The sequence below is a fragment of the Neofelis nebulosa genome, chromosome 8, assembly GCF_028018385.1.
Source record: "Neofelis nebulosa isolate mNeoNeb1 chromosome 8, mNeoNeb1.pri, whole genome shotgun sequence".
Lineage (NCBI taxonomy): Eukaryota > Metazoa > Chordata > Mammalia > Carnivora > Felidae > Neofelis > Neofelis nebulosa.
Genome location: NC_080789.1, coordinates 39,416,212 through 39,440,768, shown reverse-complemented (window position 1 = coordinate 39,440,768; position 24,557 = coordinate 39,416,212). Strand labels below are relative to the sequence as shown.

The window sequence follows — 24,557 nt, the reverse complement described above, 5'->3', positions numbered from 1 at the left end:
ACACTTTAGCAACTAAGTTTATGTATTATCTAAATCCTTTGTTGTCCTTTCAACAATCCTCACAGCATCTTCACCAGGAGTGAAGACGTAAAAACCCATCTCAAGAAACCATTTTGCTCTGCTCATCCATAAGAAGCAACTCCTCTCCAGTAAAGTTCTATCATGAGATTTCAACAACTCAGTCACATCTTCAGGCTTCATTTCTAATTCTAGTTCTCTTGTTATTTCTACCACATCTGCAGTTACTTCCTTCCTCCACTGGTCTTGAACCTTCAAATTGTAAAAAACAAAAACAAAAACAAAAACAAAAAACAACACAGTAACTACAAAGTACAATAAGCAAAGTGCAATAAAACAAGGTTTGCTTGTGTAGAGAACTAATGCTTCCCAACAAAACTAGCACAAACTCTTTTGGTCTGTAACTCTCTAAAATTATCATCATTTGGTTTACTACTAGTGCCACATTCAGAAAAGGTGTATCTTTTCTTATTATAAAAGTCTAGTACCTAGATTTAGGTAATACAAATAAAAGAAGAAATTGAAAAGAATGAAGAAGATTTTTAAACTTAGTTTTATTATACATTTACTTTTTAATTATCTCATTTATGAAAGAAGTCTGATTAAATTTAATTAAAGATTTTTTTTAATCAAAGATTTTTAAAGTGAATAAATCCTTGTTGTTTTTTTCAGCTCTTACACATTTTGGGTTACAAATGACTAACATAAAAATAACACACATGGAGCAAAAAATACATTCTTCTCAAGTTCACATGGTACATTCACCCAGACTAACCATATTCTCGACTATAAAGCCCACCTTCACAAATTTAAAAGAATAGAAATCAGGGGCGCCTGGGTGGCTCAGTCGGTTGAGCGTCCGACTTCGGCTCAGGTCATGATCTCGCAGTCCATGAGTTGGAGCCCCGCGTCGGGCTCTGTGCTGACAGCTCAGAGCCTGGAGCCTGTTTCGGATTCTGTGTCTCCCTCTCTCTGACCCTCCCCCGTTCATGCTCTCTCTCTGTCTCAAAAATAAACGTTAAAAAAATTTTTTTTTAAAATAAAAGAATAGAAATCATATAATGCCTGCTCTCAGAACACAACAGAATTAAACATGAAATTAATAGCAGAGAGATCACTGGAAAACTGTAAAATGTGTAGAGATTGATTAACAGACTTTTAAATAACACATGAGTCAAAGAAGAAATCTTAAGAGAAATTTTTAAATGTTTTGAACTAAACAAAAATGAACCCACAGCTTAAAATCTGTGAGATACAATGAAAGCAGTGCTTACACAGAAATTTGTAGCACTGAATGCATATATTAGAAAAGAAAAGAAAACCTAAAATCAATACTTTAAGTTTCTACCTTACATAACTAGAAAAGGGAGAGCAAATTAAGTCCAAATAGGTAGAAGAAATGAAATAAGAATGAAGGCAGAAATCAGTGAAATTGAAAACAGGAAACCAATACAGAAAATCAATGAAACCAAAAATGATTTCTTTGAAAAGAGCAATAAATTCAATAGGCCTCTAGCTAGGAGAGAGGACACAGGTTATTAATATCAGAAATGAAAAAGGGGACATCACTTTAGAGCCCATGGACATTAAAAGGATAATAAAGGAATACTGTGAACATCTCTACCCACAAATTTGATGACCTAGGTGAAATGAGCCAATTCCTTGAAAGATATAGTCTGCTAAAACTCACACAAAAAGAAACAATGTGAATAGGCCTATATCTCTTAACGAAATTGGATCAATAATTAGTAACTTTCCAAAACAGAAAGCACCAGGCCCAGGCAGGTTCACTGGTGAATCCTACACCAAACATTTAAGGAAGAATTATACCAATTCTCTCAAATCTCTTCCAGAAGACAGACGCAGAAGGAATACTTCCTAACTCATTCTGTAAGGCCAGCATTACCCTAATGCCAAAACCAGATGAAAATATCACAAGATAACTATAGACTAATATTAATATCTCTTATGAACATACAGATGCAAAAACCCTCAACAAAATATTTATAAATAAAATTTAACACTCAAAAAATTGTATTAAGTGGAATTTATCCCAGCTATTCAAGACTGGTTCAACATTTCAAAAATCAATTAATATAACTGACAGCTTTCCCCTAAGGTCAGGAACAAAACAGGATATCTACTCTAACCACTTTTATTCAACATATTACTGGTGGTCTTAGCCACAGCAATCAGAGAACATAAATAAAAGTCATCCAAATTGATAAGAAGTAAAAGTCTCCTTATTTGCAGATGATACGATACTATATAGAGAAAACCCTTAAGAATCCACAAAAAAAAAAAAATACTCAAACGGATAAATGAATTGAGTAAAGTCACAGGATACAAAAATAAATGGACAGAAATCTGTTGCATTCCTATACACTAGTAATGAAGCAGTAGAAAGTGAAATTAAGACAATTCCATTTACAACTACATCAAAAACAATAAAACACCTAGGAATGAACTTAACCAAAGAGGTGAAAGATGTGTACTCTAAAAACTACAGAAAGTCAAGGTGACACAAAGAAAGACATTCCATGCTCATGAATTGGAAAAACAAATATTGTTAAAATATCTATACTACTCAAAGCAATTTACAAACTTAATACAATCCTTATCAAAATACCAACAGCATTTTTCACAGAACCAGAACAAACAATCCTAAAATTTGTGGAACCACAAAAGACCTCAAATAGCCCAAGAAATCTTGAAAAAGAAAAACTAAACTGAAGGTATCACAATTCCAGATCTCGAGTTATATTACAAAGTGGTGGTAATTAAGACTGTATGGTACTAGCATTAAAAAAAAAAAAAAAAAAAAAAAAAAAAAGCATAGATCATTGGAATAGAATAGAAAACCCAGAAGTAAACCCACAATTATATGGTCAATTCATCTTTGACAAAGGAGAAAAGAACATACAATGGGAAAAAGACAATCTCTTCAACAAATGGTGTTGGGAAATTGGACAGCCACATGCAAAAGAATGAAACTAGACCACTTTCTTTCACCATACACAAAAAATAAACTCAAAATGGATTAAACACCTAAATGTGAAACCTGAAACCATAAAAACCCCTGAAGAGAGCACAGGCAGTAGTCTCTCAGACATCAGCCACAGCAATAGTTTTCTAGATATGTCTCCTAAGGCAAAGGAAATAAAAGCAAAAATAAACTATTGGGACTACATCAAAATAAAAGGCCTCTGTACAGTGAAGGAAATAACAAAAGTAAAATACAGTCTACTGAATGGGAGGAGTTATCTACAAATGGCATATCAGATAAATGGCTAGTATCCAAAATACATAAAATATTTGTATAAATATATAAAGATGTGATACAACTCAATACCCCAAAAACAATCCAATTAAAAATGGGCAGAAGACATGGACAGACATTTCTCCAAAGAAGACATAGAGATGGCCAATAGACACATAAAAAATACTCAACATCACTCATCATCAGGGAAATGCAAATGAAAACTACAATGAAATATCACCTCAAACCTGTCAGAATGACTAAAATCAACAACACAAGAAACTACAAGTGTTGACAAGGATGTGGATAAACAGGAACCTTCTTGCACGATTGGTGGGAATGCAAACTCGTGCAGCCACTGTAGAAAATGGAATGGAGGTTCCTCAAAGAATTAAAACTAGAACTACCCTATGACCCAGGAGTCGCACTACTGGGTATTTACCCAAAAAATATGAAAACGCTAATTCAAAGGGATACGTGCACCTCTATTTTTATTGCAGCATTATTTACAAAAGCCAAGATATGGAAGCCTATCAGGTGTCTATCAATAGATGAATGGATAAAGAGGACACATACAATAGAATATTATTCAACCACAAAACAAGAATGAAATCTTGCCAGTTGCAACAACATTGATAGAGCTGGAGGGTACAATGTTAGGCAAAGTAAGTCAGTCAGAGAAAGACACATACCATTATGATCTCACTCACACGTGGAATTTAAGAAACAAAACAAATAAGCAAAGGGAAAAAGAGGGGGGGGGGGAACAAACCAAGAAACAGACTCTTAAATATAGAGGACTGATGGTTACCAGAAAGGAGGTGGGTAGGGAGATGGGTGAAATAGGAGACTGGGTTGGGGGGGGAGGGGCGCGCCTGGGTGGCTCAGTCAGTTAAGTGTCTGACTTCAGCTTAGGTCATGATCTTGCGGTTTGTGTGTTTGAACCCTGTGTCAGGCTCTGTGCTAACATGCCTGCTTCAGATTCTGTGTTTCCCACTCTCTCTGCCTCTCCCCTGCTTGCACTCTCTCTCTCTTTCAAAAATAAATATTTTTAAAAATGTGTTTTAAGAAATAGGGAGTGGGAATTAAAGAGTACACTTATGATGAAAAATAAATAAAATGATAAAATAAAACAAAAAACAAAAACCAATAAATGTAACCCATCACATCAAGGCTGACAAAGAAAAATCAAATGATCATACCAATAGATGTAGAAAAAGTATATGACAAAACCCAGTATCTATTCATGAAAAAAATTCTAGACAAATAAAGCACAGAAGAGAATTTCCTCATCTTGATAAAGGATACCTACAAAAACCGACATCATACTAAGTGGTGAGACATTTGAAGCTACCCTGCTAAGACCAGGAACAAGGCCAGACTATCTTTCACCACCCCCTTTTTTTTTAAGTTTGTTTATTTATTTTTTGAGAGAGAGGTAGAGAACACAAGCAGCAGAGGGGTAGGGCAGGGGAGGGCAGAGGATCCAAAGCAGGTTCTGTGCTGATAGCAAAGAGTCAGATGTGGGGCCAAAGTCGGACACTTAACTGACTGAGCCACCTGGGAGCCCTTCACCACTCCTTTTCAACATCTTGGAGGAAGTCCTAGCTAATGAAACAAAACAAGAAAAGGAAATAAAAGGTATACAGATTGGGAACACAAAAATAAAACTGTATTTGTTCACAGATGACATGACATCACTGTTTATATATAAAACCCAAACGAATCAACAAAAAAATTCCTGGACCTAACAAACAATTATAGAAGGGTTGCAAGATACAAGTTTAATACACAAAAATCAATCAATCACTTTCCTATATACAAGCAATAAACACATGGAATTTGAAATTAAAAACACAATATATTTACATTAGCTCCCCTCAAAATGAAATACTTAGGCATAAATCTAATAAGAAAGTACTATATCTGTAAGAGGGAAACTACAAAACTCTGATGAAAGAGATCAAAGAAAAACTAAATAAATGGAGAAATATTCTTAGCTAATGAACAGGAAAATTCAATATTGGCGAAGTGTCAATTCTTCCCAACTTGATCTATAGTCAATGCAAGCTCAAAAAAAACCCCAGCAAGTTATTTTGTAGAGACAAACTAATTCTAAATTTTACACAGGGAGGCAAAAAATCCAGAAAAGCTAACACAATACCGGAAAACAAAACTGGACGACTGGTTATACCCAACTTCAATACTTAACTATTAAGCTAGAGTAACCAACGCAGTGTGGTACTATTGAAAGAATAAATAGAGCAATGGAACAGATAGAAAGCCTAGAAATAAACTCATAGAAATAACCCATGACTGATCTTTGACAAAAGATGGAACAAAGATAAAACAGTCTTTTCAACAAATGCTGCTGGAACAACTAAACATCCACATGCATAAAATGAAAAATTAAGACAAAGACCTTATGCCTTTTATAAAAATCAACTCAAAATGGATAACGGACATAAATGTAAAATGCAAAACTTATATAAACCTTCTAGAAGATAGCTAACATAGGAGAAAACCTAGAAAACCTTAGTTATGGAAAAGACTTTTAATATTCAACACCAAAGGCATAATCCATTAAAGAAATAGCTGACAGCCTGACTTCATTAAAATTAAAAAACTTTCTACTCTGTAAAAGAAAATGTTAAGAGAATGGGAAGACAAGCCACACTGAGAGAAAATACTTACAACAAAACACACCTGATAAAGAACTATTATCCAAAATTTACAAAGAACTCTTAAAACTCAACAATAAACAACGCTATTAAAAAATAAGTCAAAGACCTTAATCGACACTTTATCAAAGATATGCAGATGGTAAATAAGTGTATGAAAAGATGTTCCATATTATGTCATCAGGGAAATCCAAATTAAAACAACAATGCACACCCATTAGAATGGCTAAAATCAGAAACAATGAAAACCCCAAACACTACTGAAGATTAGAGCAACAGGAACTCTCATTCACTGCTGGTAGAAATATAAAATTGTACAGCCACTTTGGGAGGCTGCTTGGCAGCTTCTTATAAAACTAAATCTAGTCTTAACCATATGATCCATCAATCATGCTCCTTGGCATTTACCTGAAGAAACTGGAAGCTTAGGTCTGCACAAATATCTGCACAGGGATGTTTATAGCAGCTTTATTCATAATTCCCAAAATTTAGAAGCAAACACAATATCCTTTCATAGGTGAATGGACAGATAAACTGTGGTAGATCTGGAATATTAGTGCTAAAAAGAACCTTAAGTGCATATTAGAAGTGAAAGAAGCCAATATGAGAAGGCTATATAATGTACAATTTTAATTATATGACACTGTGGAAAAGGTAAAACTGTGGAGTAAGATCAGTAGTTTATAGGGGCTAGGGGGAGATTTTTTTTTTTTTAATGTTTTTTTTTTTTTTGGGGGGGGACAGAGAGAGACAGAGCATGAACGGGGGAGGGGCAGAGAGAGAGGGAGACACAGAATCGGAAACAGGCTCCAGGCTCTGAGCCATCAGCCCAGAGCCTGACGCGGGGCTCGAACTCACGGACCGCAAGATCGTGACCTGGCTGAAGTCGGACGCTTAACCGACTGCGCCACCCAGGCGCCCCTAGGGGGAGATGTAAAAGGGGGAAGGATAAACAGGTGGAGTACAGAGGACTTTCAGAGCAGTGAAAATACTTACAGAGCAGTGAAAATACTCTGTATTGTATCATAAATTTTAATTATTTATGATACAAAATTTTTTGTTTTCCCAAAACTGACTATTATATTTTTACTGAAAGTACAGGTGAATATGCTTCATTATTTCTTAGGATCTTATTTTAACATTTTGTGATACAGAGATTCAAAGCACTAGCTCTAAGATCAGTTTGCATATTTGATCTTTAATGGCTGTCATAACAGAAAGAGATAACTTAAAATAAGAATTAAAAATTTTAAAACCTTTCACTTAAAACCCAAAATAAGCAGGCAAGAAAAGATCTGATTTTGTAGATTTTGCCAGCTGGACAATCATGTGATCATCTTTGCATTTATATACTTGGTTTGATATTTTTTTTAAATTCTACCCCCCAGATTTATTTTGTAAACATTAAACTGGATAATAATTCATGTATCCATTTAACGTACAAATTACAGTATTGTGCAGCATTCAGAAAGTGAATGAAACATGCTTCCCTCAGGATATCTCCAGTAACAAATGACCATCTGACATATAAAGCAAGGGCATAATAAACAAACAGTACACAGTAATAGCTCTGAAGAAGAAATGTCATAGTGTTCTTTAGATTAAAAAGTAAATATAAAAGTTATAATATTTTCTTCCTACATATCAACATTATCTTGTGTATCACTCCACCTTGGAGTCTAGTTTAGACTTCACTTAAAGATCATAGGAAGTCATTAAAGCAGGTAAAATGAAAGAAGCATTTTAATAAAATGCACTGAAGAAAAAACTGGAGGTAGGGAGGTCAGTTTGGAGGCCATCAAAATAAACTATTTAAGAGATGCTGATGTCTTAGATTGGTGTGTTGGCACTGAAGATATATAAGTGATACAAACTTAATAAGTCTTGATAAATGACTGGATGTAGTTGATGTAGTGGGGGGAAAAAAACAAAGAAGGGTCATAAGCAACACTCAGATTTCTGGTTTCAGCAAAAGTGGATTCTGACACCAACTACTGAAATTGACCAGGTTTCACAAGTCTACTTTTGAACGTGCTGAGTTTGAGAAACTTCTGAGATATTCAAAGTTGTTGGTTATACAGGTAATAGAGCCAATGCTTGGGAGTCATCAGTATATGCACAGGTAGTAATGGAAGTCATTGAAGTAAAGGAAATTTCTGGCACAAATACACAGAACAAAAAGAGAATAAAGTTGATTACAGAGAGCTGAGTAACACCACCACATAAAGAACAAGTACAGGAAAGGAAGAACTACAAACAAAACTAGGAAATAGCAGCAAAGTGGTAGAAAGAAAATCAAGAGAGTAAGGTATCTCTGAAGTCATATCATATTATAGAAGAGCATTAGAATCATTTTTAAAAAACTTCCCCCTTAAAATATTCAGTTACCTAAACCAACAACATTATTTGTGTAGAAATTACAATCCTGACAACCACAAACATCAAAACCTAGAAATATGGATATCCCTTAATAACTCTATATCTGCCTGAGGTAGAAGCTTAAAACAGTATTTTTTAGAAAATTTAGACAATTAACAATTTCTAAGATTCTTCATATTAGGCTTGCCAATACATAAATGATAGTATTATACGAATTCAAAACAAAGAATAATTATTAGAAAACAAAATCAGTGCTGTATCCCCATTATGTACTGGATCTGTAAGAAATACTGTCAAAACTGTGAATATTGTTACTTGATCTTATTGCCAAATTTAGATCTGTGTACTTTAAAAACAAATGCTTTCAACCTATTTTGAGGGACATACATGTACAGTGCAGAATACACAGAATAAAAGACTGTTTCATTAACTCCAAAAAGTCTGTAATACTCTACTCAGGAATGTTAACACAAATCTCTAACTAATATAATTCCAAAAAGAATCTCTTTTGCCCTTAGCTATAAAAAAATACTAACTATAATGTTCAGAAAAGGGAAAAGAATAAAGTATCATCAAAGATAAATACTTCCATTTTCTGAAAGTTTTTCCCCACTGGGAGTTTTCACATCTTTTGTGGTAAGTCTAGGAAGGTGTTATATTGGGGAATAAAACACTGTTTTTCTAAAACTATCATGAGAACAAGATTGGCACAGTATTATAAGATTAGAGCTAGAGGAATTTTCCACTAAAGTAGGTATTTTAAGGCTTAGTAATTATAAGAAATACAAGACTTATGAGTAAAATCCCACTTTTAGAATGGGTATCAAGAATTTAGCAGTATTGGATAAACCATGAAACCCTTAAATAACCAACAAGTACATGATTGGCCTCCGTATTTTTACCATGTTTCGCTATCTTATTCTCCCTCATCATTAGTCCCACTCCTCATAACAGCCCCTTACTCTGTGTGCAGGCTTTCTCTTTCCTCTTCCTTTACACACGAGCGCACGTGCATACACACACACACACACAAACACACACACACACACACACAACTCAAGGTCAAAATCAAAAACTCTCAGACTCTATTCAAACTATGATATATATTAATTGTAGGAAATGAAAAATATAAATCAATTATCTCCAGTAATCCCACCAACCCAGAGATAATTGCCAATACATTTTACAACATAGTAGTTCTTAACCTTTTATACTCAGCTTCCTTTGAAAATCTATTGAAAAGATCTGTCCCAGATAAACAATAAATTATTTTACATAAATATTAGTTCATCAATAGATTTCAAGTTATAAACACCTGATCTATGTTATGAGACTTTGTTTTGTATCATACTTTGTAATATGTTCACCCTCTCCCATTTAACATAAATAGGTAATTATTATCCTATATAATTAATAGTTTTCTACATCATCAGTTTAATGTCTGCATTATAACTATACTATATTAATTTTTGGCATATTAAATAGAGTGAATTAACCTAAAGAGATAAAATATGACAACTATCTCACCATATATACCCAGTTGCTCAAATTTTACTACCTGAGGGATAGACAAAACAAATCCAGAAAACATTCTTCCAGATGTAAGTCACTGTACTTGGTAAAAACAGCTAAAACTATATGCGCTTCATTTTTATCTTAATGTGTGTGGGCGCCTGGATGGCTCAGTTATTAAGCATCTGACTTTGGCTCAGGTCATCATTTGTGATATTGGCTCGATATCACCATTTGTGAGATCGAGCCCCGCTTCGGGTGAACCCCACTTTTCTCTCTTTCTCTCTCTCTCTCTCTCTCTCTCTCTCCTCTCTCTCCATCTGCCCCTCCTAGATTCTCTCTCTGCCCCTCGTTCACTTGTGCCCTCTCTCCCAAAAAAAAATAAAAGAAAAAAATGTATCACCCAAACAGCCAAGCATACTACCTTGCATCTCACAACTATTCAAAACATATTTGATAAAACATCCATTTTATTTTTTTCAGAAAAGTCTTCAACTAAGCAATATGAAAAATGTCTATGTATTTATTAAGAGTAAATAGGAACCACAAAAAATTTACACATGAATGTTCCTAATATGTTCACATAGGCCAAAAAGTAGAAACACCCCAAATGTCCATCCTGTGATATTATCCACGCAGGCTACAACACAGATAAATCTTACAGACATAATGCTAAACGAAAGAAGCCAGACCAAAAGGCCACATATAGTATGACTTCATTTATATGCATTACCCAACATAGGCAAATCTATAAAAACACATAGCAGAGTACTGGTTGCTAAAGCTAAGGGGAAGGCGAAAATAGGGACTGGCCGTTTTCTGGGTATGGGGTTTCCCTTTTTTTTTTTTTTTGTGGAGAGTAGTTCTGGAACTAGATAGCGGTCATGGCTATACAACACTGTGTAAGTAAGTACTATCAACCACTGAATTGTACACTTTTAAACATCATGAACCATTTGAACTATACCTCAAAACTCTCTAAAAAAGAGATTAAATATGGAATAGCAAGTTCAGATTAGTGATCAATATCCAAGGAAATATAATACATAAAATGCACTTAAAAATGATACTGCACAAAATATTGTTACATAATTTCTCTTTCATGAATATAAAGATAACTTTAGATTTTGTTGGAACTGAAGATTGTAAGAACAAGTTATTTTCCCATACTGCAGCCAAAGTAAAGACAGCTGAGGAGATTCTGTGAAATCTAAAGCCACTGAAGTGGAAGTTACTTTGCAAAAAGAACTATGTTAAACAAACAAACAAAAAAATCCAGTTACTGGTACTGTCCAGTTACTTGGGAGTCAAAATAGGCTAAATCAAACTCTGAATCAAACATCTTACATTCTACCCATACTAGGCAAATTAACATTAACATAAGGTAAATCAACATATGTTGATAAAATCAACCAATTAATATCTGTCTTATCTCACACAAGTCACTAAACTTCACTGTACCTCAGTTTGCTCATTTGTAAAATGAGTATAAAGAAACATTTCCCTCATAAGGGTGTTGGGAAAATTAACTGAATTAATATATAAGGAAAGTACTGTTAAGAGTGTATGGTACATAATAAATATTATGTAAATTTTAGCTAATAATATTTACAACATAGATAAAAGTTCACAAATCCACAAGGAAACAATTCAGTCCACAAAATGTACCAGTGTTTCAATTACTTTTAAATGATCATTTTTTGACATTCATGTCATTTGCAAGATCCATTAACCAGAAGAACCACAGTTAGAATACTGTATGCCTTACACCATTTGGTAAAATACAGAATATGCTAATACAAAAATACGGCATCTTGAGAAGGAATAGATTTCTTTAGAAACAAGTCCCAAGACGACTTGTTTCTCTTCAACTACCAAAAGATACCTTTCGTCTTTAGTCTGTAATTCTCACCTACAAAGAATTTCGCTGATTGTTTTGGTTTGATCCCTGACCAACAAACCGAAGAAATTTCTGGTTCTCAAAAACATAAGTGCAATCAAACAAGCACTACTGGTTTTAAAACAATGGTTATAAAGTTCTATTTAGAAAAAAGTTGTGACATCGAAAATCTTGCATGAAAATGGTTTCTGAATAAATTATTCACTTTCTAAACTTACATAGGTTCTATTCAATTTCCAATGAAAGAGTTTAAGAATCAAGTGACAAATAAAGGTTTGAACTTCTCTATATATTAGCGCAAAAACAACAGATCTGAGATAATAAGAATTTGAGATATAGTATCTTTTAAAAGTGAGGCCTCTCTTTTTCACAGTAAGTGAAGTGTAAAAAGGAGAGTTATCTGAAATCAGATGGGAAGTTGTAACACCACACACGAATGGCTGTGGCTCATACGGAGGTAAGTTGGTAGATGTGTGACGTGTATATTTTGTGCATTCTATTCCTCTGTGGTTCAGTTGAGCTGGATAGTTTTCTATGTTTGCCTAGTGTTTCTGATGAACAAAATTGTGCATAAGCAAACATAAAATTTGTGTTATGGTCAAATTATTCCCTACTATATCAACTGGGACAAATTTTAGTTTTCAAAAACAAGTATTATAGCAGAACTGACTGTTAGAGAATGTTGGCTCTTAAGGAAAAGAATCACAGTCACATTTAATCCAAATAAAGAATAAGGGCAGCTGGTAGTCTCAGAGGAACATGCAACTCTTGATCCCGGGATTATGAGTTTGAGCCCCATGCTGGATGTAGAGATTGCTTAAATAAATAAAAATTAAAAATAAAGAAATTATGGGTCACCGAAGCAGTTACAATGAGCAGTTCTGTACATCACTGAAAGGGAGAAAAGCAGAGAACACTATTGATACTAGCCATTCTCTTTAAAACATAAAAGCTGAAGTAATATTAACTAAGCAGCACACCAGAATACAAAACTGTATGTCTATTATGCTCACAGTTAAACAAATAAAAAGCCTAAAGGGGCACCTGGGTGGCTCAATCGGTTAAGCGTCCGACTTCAGCTCAGGTCATGATCTCACAGCTTGTGAGTTTGAACCCCACATCAGGCTCTGTGCTGACAGCTCAGAGCCTGGAACCTGCTTCGGATTCTGAGTCTCCCCTCTCTCTGCCCCTCCCATTCTCATTCTCTGTCTCTGTCTCTCAATAAAAAATAAACATTAAAAAAAATTTTTTTTAAAGCTACATAAATGAAACCTAAAATTAAGGTTACTAGAAAGGAGGATGACTTAGAAGCACTTATGACTTGGCACAATTACTTAATAAAGTAATTAATACTGAATTAAATATATTTGTGAAAACAAAACAACCAGTTAATTACTATGTGAGAATAAAACTTAGTATTTGTCTTAGCTTGTTTCCCATGTTTTTTAATCAGAACCATTCTTGATGGTTGAATTACTTAAATAAAAATGGTAAATTATACACCTTGATTAATCCTACCCATTGCAAGTCATTTTAGAACTATCTTTTTTTTTTTTGAAGTGTATGACAGTTTTATTTAGATATCATATTGAGCAGACTATCTATAAGCACACATCTACTAATCTGTCTTGCCTTTGAAAAAAAATCCTTGTTTTAACCAACGCACTATGAACTTAACCAAGTAAGCATATTAACAAAGTCACACATTGAAAAAAAAAAAAAGCCTACAAATACATGGCACTGACACTGATCCATCTTTCCTAAACCTTGAATTTCAGAAATTTCATTATCTCCATCTCCAAATAGTTTCTAAACATGTTTCAAAAAGGAAATTAGTCAGGGGGCGCCTGGGTGGCTCAGTCAATTAAGCAGCTGACTTTGTCCCTGGTCATGATCTCACAGTTCCTGAGGCTCTGTGCTGACAGCTCAGAGTCTGGAGCCTGTTTCAGATTCTGTATCTATCTATCTATCTATCTATCTATCTATCTATCTATCTATCTTTCTTTCTTTCTTTCTTTCTTTCCCTCTCTTTCTCTCTCTCTCTCTCTCTCCCTCTGCCCCTCCCCTGCTCGTATTCTGTCACACTCCCTCTCTCTCTCTTTCAAGAACAAAAAAAAAAAAAAAAAAAAAAAAAAAAAGGGGGGGGGGTGAGGAAAACACTTAAAAAAAAAAAAGGGGAATTAGTATCAGTTTTTAAGAGATGCTCTAGATAAACAAGTTGATTCAGTAAAATACAGCCTAACTAGATTGAGTGTATAACAAACTCAGTGCTCAAAAAGTACATTCTTGATATTTGTAAGAAAAAATTACATATTAAATTCATAATTTATAACAGCACACATACAAACTAATCTTGTGAGTTCTTGTATCTAATGATTTTTTAAGTGTATTCATTTAGAAAAAGAGAGAGAATGAATGAATGAATGAATGAATGAATCCCAAGCAGGCTCTGCACTGTCATCACAGAGCCCTACATGAGGCTCGAACTCACAAACCCATGAAATAATGACCTGAGCTAAAATCAAGAGATGGATGCTTAACCAACAACCAAGCCACCCAGGCGTCCCTGTAATGATTTTTTAAGAGTTTGTCTAGCTGTGTACAGGAGATAAGTTATTTGATGTACTGAAAATATTTTCTAACATATGAGGTCAAATTTCTAATCTTTAGCCATTCTTCCTTTTTTTAAATCCTCATTAGTTGGCAGACACAAATCACCAAGGAACATCCATTCCCTAGTCATTGCTACAACTTGCTGACAAATTAATGAAAGTAACGAACTATTGATGCACAATTTAACAAATTCCTCTAGATAAGGAATTGATAATTTCAGATACAGATCTTGAGTTTTATGTTTAGTTTTATTTTTTTAGTATTTTTTTCTTTTTAGACAGTATTCAGACAACGAGTTGCTGTAAGTCAGTGAATAATGACTAGAAGCTTTTAAGAATGTATGTTTTTTTTTTTTTTAATTTTTTTTTTCAACGTTTTTTATTTATTTTTTTGGGACAGAGAGAGACAGAGCATGAACGGGGGAGGGGCAGAGAGAGAGGGAGACACAGAATCGGAAACAGGCTCCAGGCTCCGAGCCATTGGCCCAGAGCCTGACGCGGGGCTCGAACTCACGGACCGCGAGATCGTGACCTGGCTGAAGTCGGACGCTTAACCGACTGCGCCACCCAGGCGCCCCAAGAATGTATGTTTTATAACAATATTAAACAGGGCTAAACCTTTGAAAGCTGAAAAGTAACAAAACATGCTCTAGGTAACAAAAATAACAAAAGTACCAATGCAGGAATAGGTCCCAAGTAAAATGATCTAAAAAGCTTACAATAAACACATACATGATGGAAAACCAATTTTCTTCCTGATTTAACACAATGATACATAAAGTTTTTGATGAGTATTTATAAGAAAATTATTCCCTTGTTGATTCTACTTAACACTAATCTGAAAAGTATCAATTATAATTCAATGTTTAATATTTAATAAATACTTATACATTTGTTAAGTTACTGAAGTTTATCTTTATTCCCCAAACCAAAAACTAATGGTAAATTTTTTTTTTTGGTTTGAGGTAGCCTGAAAATACGCCAAATCAGAGCTATTTGGCAATAATTTCTGGCAAAAGAAAAGATTTCCAGTTTAAGCTATTCATGTTAAGTAGAAATTAATAAGCCATGTATAAATGTTAAAAGCTTAGAGGCACCTGGGTGGCTCAGTTGGTTAAGTGCCTGACTCTTGATTTCGGCTCAGGTCATGATCTCACAGTTCATGAGTTCAGGCCCTGCATCAGGCTCTATGCTGGCAGTGCAGAGCCTTTTTGGGATTTTCTCTCTCTCCCTCTCTCTTTCTGCCCCTACCCTGCTCATGCTCTTGTGCGTGCTCTCTCTCTAAAAATAAGTATTTTTTTTTAAATGTCAGAAGCTAAAAGGAATCACAGGTTTCATTATACCTAAACCAAAATTACTCAGAAATGAAAATTAAAGAAGCAGTAACAAACATAGTTCACCTGAGACAGTTTCAGACCTACTTAATTCAATTACTGATTATCTTGGCCTTACTCCTTTCTACCACTATGGCCCATAGTAAAACTTAAAAATTAAATTTTAGGGGTGTCTAGATGGCTCAGTCAGTTGAGCATTGAACTCTTGATTTCAGCTCTGGTCCTGATCTCACGGTTTGTGAGTTTGAGCCCCGTGTGAGGCTCCTTGCTGATAGCACAGACACGGAAGCCTGCTTGGGATTGTCTCTCTCTCCCTCTCTCTATGCCACCCCCCACTCCCCACATCACACTCACGTGCTCTCTCTCTCTCAAAATAAACAAAAAATTTTTATTTATTCAATTTGTGTATTTATTTATATGTATTAAAATTAAAGTTCCTCTTAATGTTTTATTTTAGATGGAATATAATAACCAAAACTTTCAACAAAATACTTTAAACTTTAACATACAAATAGAGGAAATAAAAGGTTTTATATGTATGAATTTAAGTAGATGGTACAAGCACGTGTGTTCTGAAGTCAGGTTGTCGGAGTTCAAATCTAGACTCTACTGTTAACTAGCTTTGTACCCCTGTGAAATTATTCTACCTCTTGAACCCTACTTCCCTCATCTACAAAACGAATGTAAATACTGTACCTACTGTACCTATCTTTTAAGATAATTGTCAGAATTGAATGTGAGATTTCTATGTAAAGCACCTTGGACATTATAAACACTTGATAAGGTCTACCATGACTCTATGATTGTTTGCACATGTATGACCACATCTTCTGTAATCTTTACGACTTCAACAGGGAAAAAGGAAGCTAATAGCCCAAGAATCTCCATTAAACAACTTCTCATATCTAATTCTGCTTTTCTTCCTATACAGGTACATATACATTCAAACACATTTTCTGGTAAAAGCAATGCTCATTGTGCAGAGGACTTGGTATGGTCTGAATGTTTTAAGATCCCCCCAAATTTGTATGTTGAAATCCTCATTTACATGGTAATATTAGGAAAGTGGGGTCTTTCGCAAGTGCTTAGGTCACAAAGGTGGAGACTTCATGGATGGAATTAGTTCTCCGATAAAAGAGACCTGAGAGAGCTCCTGGGCTCCTTCTACCACACTAAGGACAAGACAAGTAGTTGTTAGTCTGCAACCCAGAAGAGGGCCTTCACCAGAACCTGACCTTGCTGGCTCTCTGATCTCTTACTTCCAGCCTCCGGAACTATGAGAAAAGTAGTTTCTGTTTAAGCCATTGTTTCTATGGTGTTTTATTATGGCAGTCCAAGCTAATAAAGATAGTATAAGTATTTTCAATGTTCAAATATACAAGGGAAACTGATTCTAAGTTTTTATTTTGCTAATTTCATCAGTCCCATACAAATTCATGGTATGTACAGTTTTCCAAGACAGCAGGGTATCTCAGAATAAATCATGGTCAGACAGAAAGGACTATACTCCCGCCAACAAATGTAATTTCTTAAGAGCATGATATTAAGGTTTCTTATTTTTCAACAAGGTGTTTGAAACAGTTCTAGTTAGTTAAGCCATGTCTAACTATATGTTGTAGGTCAAAACTTAAGGATTCTTACCTTTTATATCTGCCTGAAACTGTTCTAGATGGCTCCTGTAAAGTAAAAATAACGACATCAGTTTGGGTGTGTGTGCAAGAACACAATTCCAGATTATATAAATCAGTTAATCATGTCTAATTTTGAAAGAAACTAATATGGAACAAATATCAATACTTTTAGAAATTCACAATGCTGGTCAGACTAAACAAGACTCTACATCTGATTTTTCAGACAAAACCAATCACTTTTTTAAAAGTGTATTTTTAATTTAGAAGATTTTTAAAACTCAGAAAATGGAAAAAGCATCATTCAACCAACTTTTTTTTTGGAAGCCAATAAGCATTAAGAACACAATTAGAATCATATACATCTCCCTCCACTGTTTTTTTTGCCCTCGATTAAAAAAAAATTCACCACAGGGGCGCCTGGGTGGCTCAGTCGGTTAAGTGGCCGACTTCGGCTCAGGTCATGATCTCGCGGTCCGTGAGTTCGAGCCCCACGTCGGGCTCTGTGCTCACAGCTCAGAGCCTGGAGCCTGTTTCAGATTCTGTGTCTCCCTCTCTGTGACCCTCCCCCGTTCATGCTCTGTCTCTCTGTCTCAAAAATAAATAAACGTTAAAAAAAAATTAAAAAAAAAAAAAATTCACCACATACATATAATGATGAATGCCTATTTTCAAAGACACCTAAAAATAAAAAGAAAGTATAATCAGCATAAAAGCTGATGGTAAGCTATCTAAAAGAAAGGTTGCTGAAAGTTAACATTAACCATTGAGGTGGGGAAATTATTACCTTGCAAATAACCAGGCATTTTTCTGTTCAATCTTTTAATAACTCAGGCTCTTCAAATATTTTTTGCAATTTCATTTTAATAAAACCAGTCAAAATGAAATGAGTCGTTTTAAAAATTGGTAATTCTTTTCTTCTAGTTATCATTAAAAATCTCCAAGAGAGACTCTACAGTAAAGAACAAATGATGTTAAAATCAGAGAATAAGCTCCCTTTATAAAATGACTAGATTCCAGACTAAAACAGCAAATACTGATTGCATGGTACAATAAAGGACATTATACAGTACAGCAAACCATATGGTTAACAGTAAGATTTAGATCCAAGTTCCAACAAGACAGCCTTCAGTAGCTATGAAACTATGGGTAAGTTGTGTTGTTGTTGTTGTTGTTGTTGTTGTTTTTTAATGTCTATTCGTTTTTGACAGAGACAGAGCATGAGCGGGGGAGGGGCAGAGAGAGAGGGAGACACAGAATCTGAAGCAGGCTCCAGGCTCTGAGCTGTCAGCACAAAGCCCAACGTGGAGCTCAAAGCTCAAGTCAGAGGCTTAACTGAATGAGCCATCCAGGCACCCCTATGGCTAAGTTTTTAAACTTCTATCAGTCTCAGTTTCTCATCTCTAAAATAGGAGTAACATTGTGTATTTTATTAGATTATTGGGGATTAAAGGACATGAATGAACAAAAATTTGCACAACTCCTTTACAATAAGCTTACAATTTATATTCCACAACTTAGACTTTTTTTAAGCAGGGATATGAAAAAATCTTTACTAACTTTTCTATGTGGAATTTCAGTAAATCTGTCTCAATTATTCCAAGTCAGTATATTCCCATTAGGAAAGCTTAAACTGCTTATTTGAATATGTTTACCTCAACTTTTCATGTATGGCATACGTCTTATTTTCTGGAAGACAGGGATTCCCACCTTTGAGTCTTTTTCCTCCAAAACCCCAGCTCAAATAATATACAATCAATATGTATGGACAATGTATGGAAATAACTCCCCTAATAATGTAACACTAAAGTACCTCTTTGGAATTTACCAGTTGCAGAAAATAACCAGGGGACAGACAGATACTAGAAGTGTCCATATGCATGAGTTTGACCCCTTACCAGGATTACCTCTGGAGAAGCCATGCTTTGACAGTTGGTTTAAAGATATTTTAACTCTCCTTTGGGCATCAGATGTTTTTACAAGAAGGGACTGTAACAAAGCTTAGCAAGTAAACTTTCTCGAAAGAGTCTTTTATCTGTTTGTCATTAAAGTGGCAGTTCCTAAAGACGGGGCAGAGTATTTGCACCTTATACGTCAAACATGTAAAACAAATCTTCTCTGAGAATATCTCTAACAACAACAAAGAATATACTTTATAAAACCTAGTTTTAACATTATTTTTGAAACCAAAATAACTAGGTTAAAATGTTTAGTCACTGGTTATTTAGATAAAGTAGAAAGAAATACTAAGCTTATGTGTATCCATTTAAAGTACCTTTTATGGAATGTAGATGATAATGATTTCATATGAAACTTTTACCCCTAAAGTTTCACAAACAGTATTCAACATTTTTTATTAATCTTTCTCTTTATTTATTTATTTTGGGAGAGAGAAAGTATGAGCGGGGGAGGGGCAGACAGGGAGGGAAAGAGAATCCCAAGCAGGCTCAGCACTGTCAGTGCAGAGCCCGATGCAGGGCTCGAACTCAAGAATCACAAGACTGAGACCTGAGCTAAAATCAAGAGCCAGATGCTTAACCAACCATACCACTCGGGCACCTCACTCAACTAACATTTCATAAAGGTTTTCATTTATAAATTTCCCTAATCTTACTCTACATGAACTAAAACTAACACACAACATTAAATGATGTCTAAATATGCATTAGGAAAAAAATGCTAATAATGCCATAGGTTCCAAAACAACACCTTTCTCTCATTTTGGTTATAACTGAAATATTTTAAAAGATGACATCAGCTTGATTATCCAGACTACCTTTCACTGAAATGGAGTAAGCAGAATTGCTAAATGAGAAGAGCCTTTACTGGATTTACTGATTTGTGGGTTACTGATAGATTGATTGAAATGACAGGAACAAGATTACAATAAATAATATTTCTGAAGTTTAACATAATCATTTTCCTTAATACTTTTGGTAAAACTCTGACTAAAAACAGATTTAGAGTAGAATTTTAACAAATGTAGAAATGTGAAATGAAGATTGTTTTCAGCAACAGTCTGGTGGCATTATACTAATTTTATATTTTGACCCAATTATAAATGACTTAAAGTCAGGATCAAACAAGTTTCCAGTTAAGTATACTAACAGAAGTTGTATAATACCGGTTTTCTATATTTCTTGCAGCATTTTTTTTAACAACTAGTCACTTGAAACATATCTCAATTAAGTTTCACACACCATTTTCTTTTTGAGAGGCAGACAGAGACACAGCATGAGTGGTGGAGGGGCAGAGAGAGAGGGAGACACAGAATCTGAAGCAGGCTCCAGGCTCTGAGCTGTCAGCACAGAGCCCAATGCAGGCCTCGAACCCACGAACCGTGGGATGACGACCTGAGCCAAAGTTGGACACTCAACTGACTGAGCCACGCAGGCGCCCCTCACACAGTATTTTCTATGCAGCTAGTTTGGTGCAATTGATAAAATCAGAACCTGATCAAATTGTTCCATGTTCATGTCCAAGATCTGTAAGCAATTAGAATTTAAGCTTATTTCTATATATCTATTTTTTCAATAGATTCTGAAACAGACAGAACACACTTAAACTTATCATTATTACTTTTTTGTTGTTGATGTTGTTGTTGCAGTGAGACAGAATGAGAGCGAGACACAGAGGGAGAGAGAGAATCTTAGGCAAGCTCCATGTTCAGTGCAGAGCCCGACACAGGGCTCAATCCCACGACCCTGGGATCAAGACCTGAGCCAAAATCAAGAATCAGATGCTCAACCAACTGAGCCACCCAAGCACTCAAAGCTTATTCTTTATTGGTAGATTTAAATAGGGTCTTTTATTAGATTACACATTTTGTAGCTAAATGTTACTTCACAGTAATTCTAGTAATCAAATTACATTCCTTCATAATGGAATGTTTCTCAAAATGGATAGACTATATTTGTATGAGAACTAGTATAGAAGAAGAAATTGGGAGGAGTGGTAGCCTGCTTCTCGTGTGTGTATTCAAGACGGACAATTACAGATGCAGTTTAAAGTAATCTCTAAAACTCTTGCCAAAAAGAGAAAATATTAGAAAAAAACAAAATCAAGAGCAGGGATCCTCTTTTATAATTTAAAAATTACAATACTTTTTTTTAATGTTTATTTATCTTTGAGAGACAGAGAGAGAGAGAGAGAGAGAGAGAGCGAGCAAACCAGGGAAAGGTAGAGAAGGAGAGGAAGACAGAGGATCCAAAGCGGGCTCTGCACTGACAGCAGAGAGCCCAATGCAGGGCTTGAACTCATGAACCATGAGAACATGACCTGAACCAAAGTCAGATGCTCAACCACTGAGCCACCCAGGCACCCTTAAAATTATAATACTTTTAAGAAGGAAAATGCTTGATGTTTTTTACACGTTAATACTCTACGCAAATGTAAACTTCACCTCAGATTTGTTAACTAGAAGCCTCTATATTTCTGTGGCAACAAAGAACAACTCAATAATTACTATACCTATTAAAGTTGACAATTCCAGTCTAAATGGGGGGAAGGGTGTGGAGGAGAAATACCAGTATCATTGAAATGACTTGTAAAAAAACAACTGCTAAGACTGACATTGGTCTTAAAAGTTTCAAAGACTATGTAATTAGACCTTCCGGTAACCTCAAAGCCTGTTACACAACTGATTTAAAATAATACATTGTCAGAAATAATCTTCCTTGCAATGGGATGGTTTATATTACTACAGGGAAGGAGAAAGACCTATATAGAGCTTAGAAAATGTTGGCAAGGCACCAACTGTTTGTGTAAGTTTAACTAAGACATTCTTGCTTCAGTTAAGCTTAGAATGGTCACTAAGGAAATCCCACGAATTGTCTTTACAGGTGCACTGGCAGATCAGAACTTGTAAAGTATAAACAAATATAAAAGCATGTGTGAAATATGATCAGAGAAATACAAGCCCAACTAAATATAGCAAAATAATACTAAAGTTATTCAAACAAACTAATTAATGACAAAGCCATAGCTCTCAATAAAATTATGGCATAACATGCTAACTGGCCCTCAGGACTAAATTAAAGAAGCTATACTGGTATATGTAATGTAGCAAGATACACTGCTGAGGATGAATGCAGAACAAAGTATCTGTAATGTATAATTGATAAAACAGTAAGAAAAATGACAAAACAAGAACTTTATCAAATTAACAAAGATTAAAACAGGAAAAACTCATCATTCCCCTTCTTTTTCTGAATGATTCAGTCCTAAAGCCATTAGATAGGGCAGAGCTAGATAGGGAGAAAACAGTGCCCCAAACCAGGCAATCAGAAGACTGGAGCCCTACATGAAGAAGAACAGTCTCCAAGGAGAAGCAACCCAGCATGAGGTCTCAGAGTCTGAACATGAACAAAGAAAGACCCTAGGAAGGGCAGCCTATCACAGGATGACAGAAGCTAAGCAGGGTAAGGAAGGAATCCTGGGGAGCGGAAGAGGAGGGGTGATCTAGGGCAGCGAGTCACAACTCAAGCAGGGTAGAGAGGGCATCCAGGATGCCCAAGCCTAAAGAGTGTCAGCAGAGTGTTCATGCACAAGGAAAGCCAACATGGGATATCAGCAGAACCCACTTGTGGTGAGGAGGGCATAAATACAGGCAAAGGGTGGCAATGAGAGATAGGTTACATACAAGGGATTGAACAAATAAGAAAACATTACAGATAGTGGGAAGCAAGTTTCTCGATGTTTGTTTCTCACAAAAGAGAGTTACAAATACTAGAATAAAAACCCTATGAGATTAGAATTGAAAGTTATCAGTATAAATTCATTTCAGTATCTACCCAGATAGGTGTAGGTAGGTAGGCAGACAGAAGACAAAATAGATATGTACACATAGGAATGTATATATAGATATATACATATTTTGTAGGTCTATACTCAGAGAGGGACCAGGAATGGTGACACTTCAATAACATAAACATACCTACAGTGCATATCTTGGCTTCAAAATATTTTCCAGTAAAAGGAATCAGAGCTCCTTGGCTTCTTAAAGAAATAGCTGCTTCTAAGGTTGGTGTAGGAAAGTTAAAGATGAGCCTGTAATATCATATTATGCCAAGGAAGTATTCCAATTCCAAGAATGGAGAAGTGGCAAAGGATACAAAAGTTCAAATGAGCTCCCAGTGGCAAAATATGGGATAATTTGATCAAAATAAATGATGATGGTGTGACAGGCAGAATAACAACCCTCAAAAATGTCTAGGTCTTAAACCTGTAATCTTCAAACATATTAGGTTATATGGCAAAGGGAAATTAAGGCCGCTAATAAACAACCCTAAATAGGAAGATTATCCTAGATTATCTGATAGGCCCAACTATGTCTTAAACCCTGTAACTTTCAAACCTATTAGGTTATATGGCAAAGGGAAATTAAGGTTGCTAATCAACAACCCTAAATAGGAAGATTATCCTAGATTATCTGATAGCCCAACGTAATCACAAGGGTTATTAAAAGTGGAAGACAGCCCCCCTTCGGGTGAGCTCAAGCCCTGCTTTGGACAAACACGAGTCCCGCTTCGGGTGAGCCGTGCTTCTCTCTCTCTCTTTTTCTCTCCCTTTCTCTCTCTCTGTCTCTCCTGGGATTCTCTTTTTCTCTGCCCCTTGCTCACTTATGCCCCCCCCCCTCAAAAAGAAAAGGGAGGGGGAGACAGAGGCAGAAGAAAGTCAGAGGAAGATACGACTAAGAAGAATGGTCAGAAAGAAGACATCCAGATGGCTAACACATGAAAAAAATGCTCAACATCACTCATCATGAGGGAAATACAAATCAAAAACCACCATGAGATACCACCTAACACCTGTCAGAATGGCTAAAGTTAACAACTCAGGCAACAACATATGTTGGCGAGGATAAGGAGAAAGAGGAACCCTTTTGCACTGCTGGTGGGAATGCAAACTGGTACAGCCACTCTGGAAAAAAGTATGGAGGTTCCTCAAAGAATTAAAAATAGAACTACCCTATGACCCAGCAACTGCACTGCTAGGTTATTTATCCAAAGGATACAGGTGTGCTGTTTCAAAGGGGCACATGCACCCCAATGTATTTTATAGCAGCACCATCAACAATAGCCAAAGTATGGAAAGAGCCCAAACGTCCATTGACGGATGAATGGATAAAGAAGATGTGGTATATATATATATATATATATATATATATATATATATATATATATATATATATATATATATAATGGAGCATTGCTCGGCAATCAAAATGAAATCT

At 35.4% G+C, this 24,557-nt stretch overlaps 1 protein-coding gene across 3 annotated transcripts in view; it reads right to left on the bottom strand.

Moving 5' to 3' along the window:
- Window positions 1-24,557, bottom strand: part of PAWR (pro-apoptotic WT1 regulator) — a 140,268-nt gene that overhangs the window by 23,852 nt on the left and 91,859 nt on the right. For all 3 annotated transcript variants that reach the window (XR_009265505.1, XM_058741932.1, XM_058741933.1), the window contains exon 3: window positions 17,337-17,371. Coding sequence is in view for 2 of the 3 variants with exons in the window: in XM_058741932.1 (XP_058597915.1) it covers window positions 17,337-17,371 (35 nt within the window). In the remaining variant the exon portion in view is untranslated. The remainder of the gene's footprint in view (window positions 1-17,336; window positions 17,372-24,557) is intronic.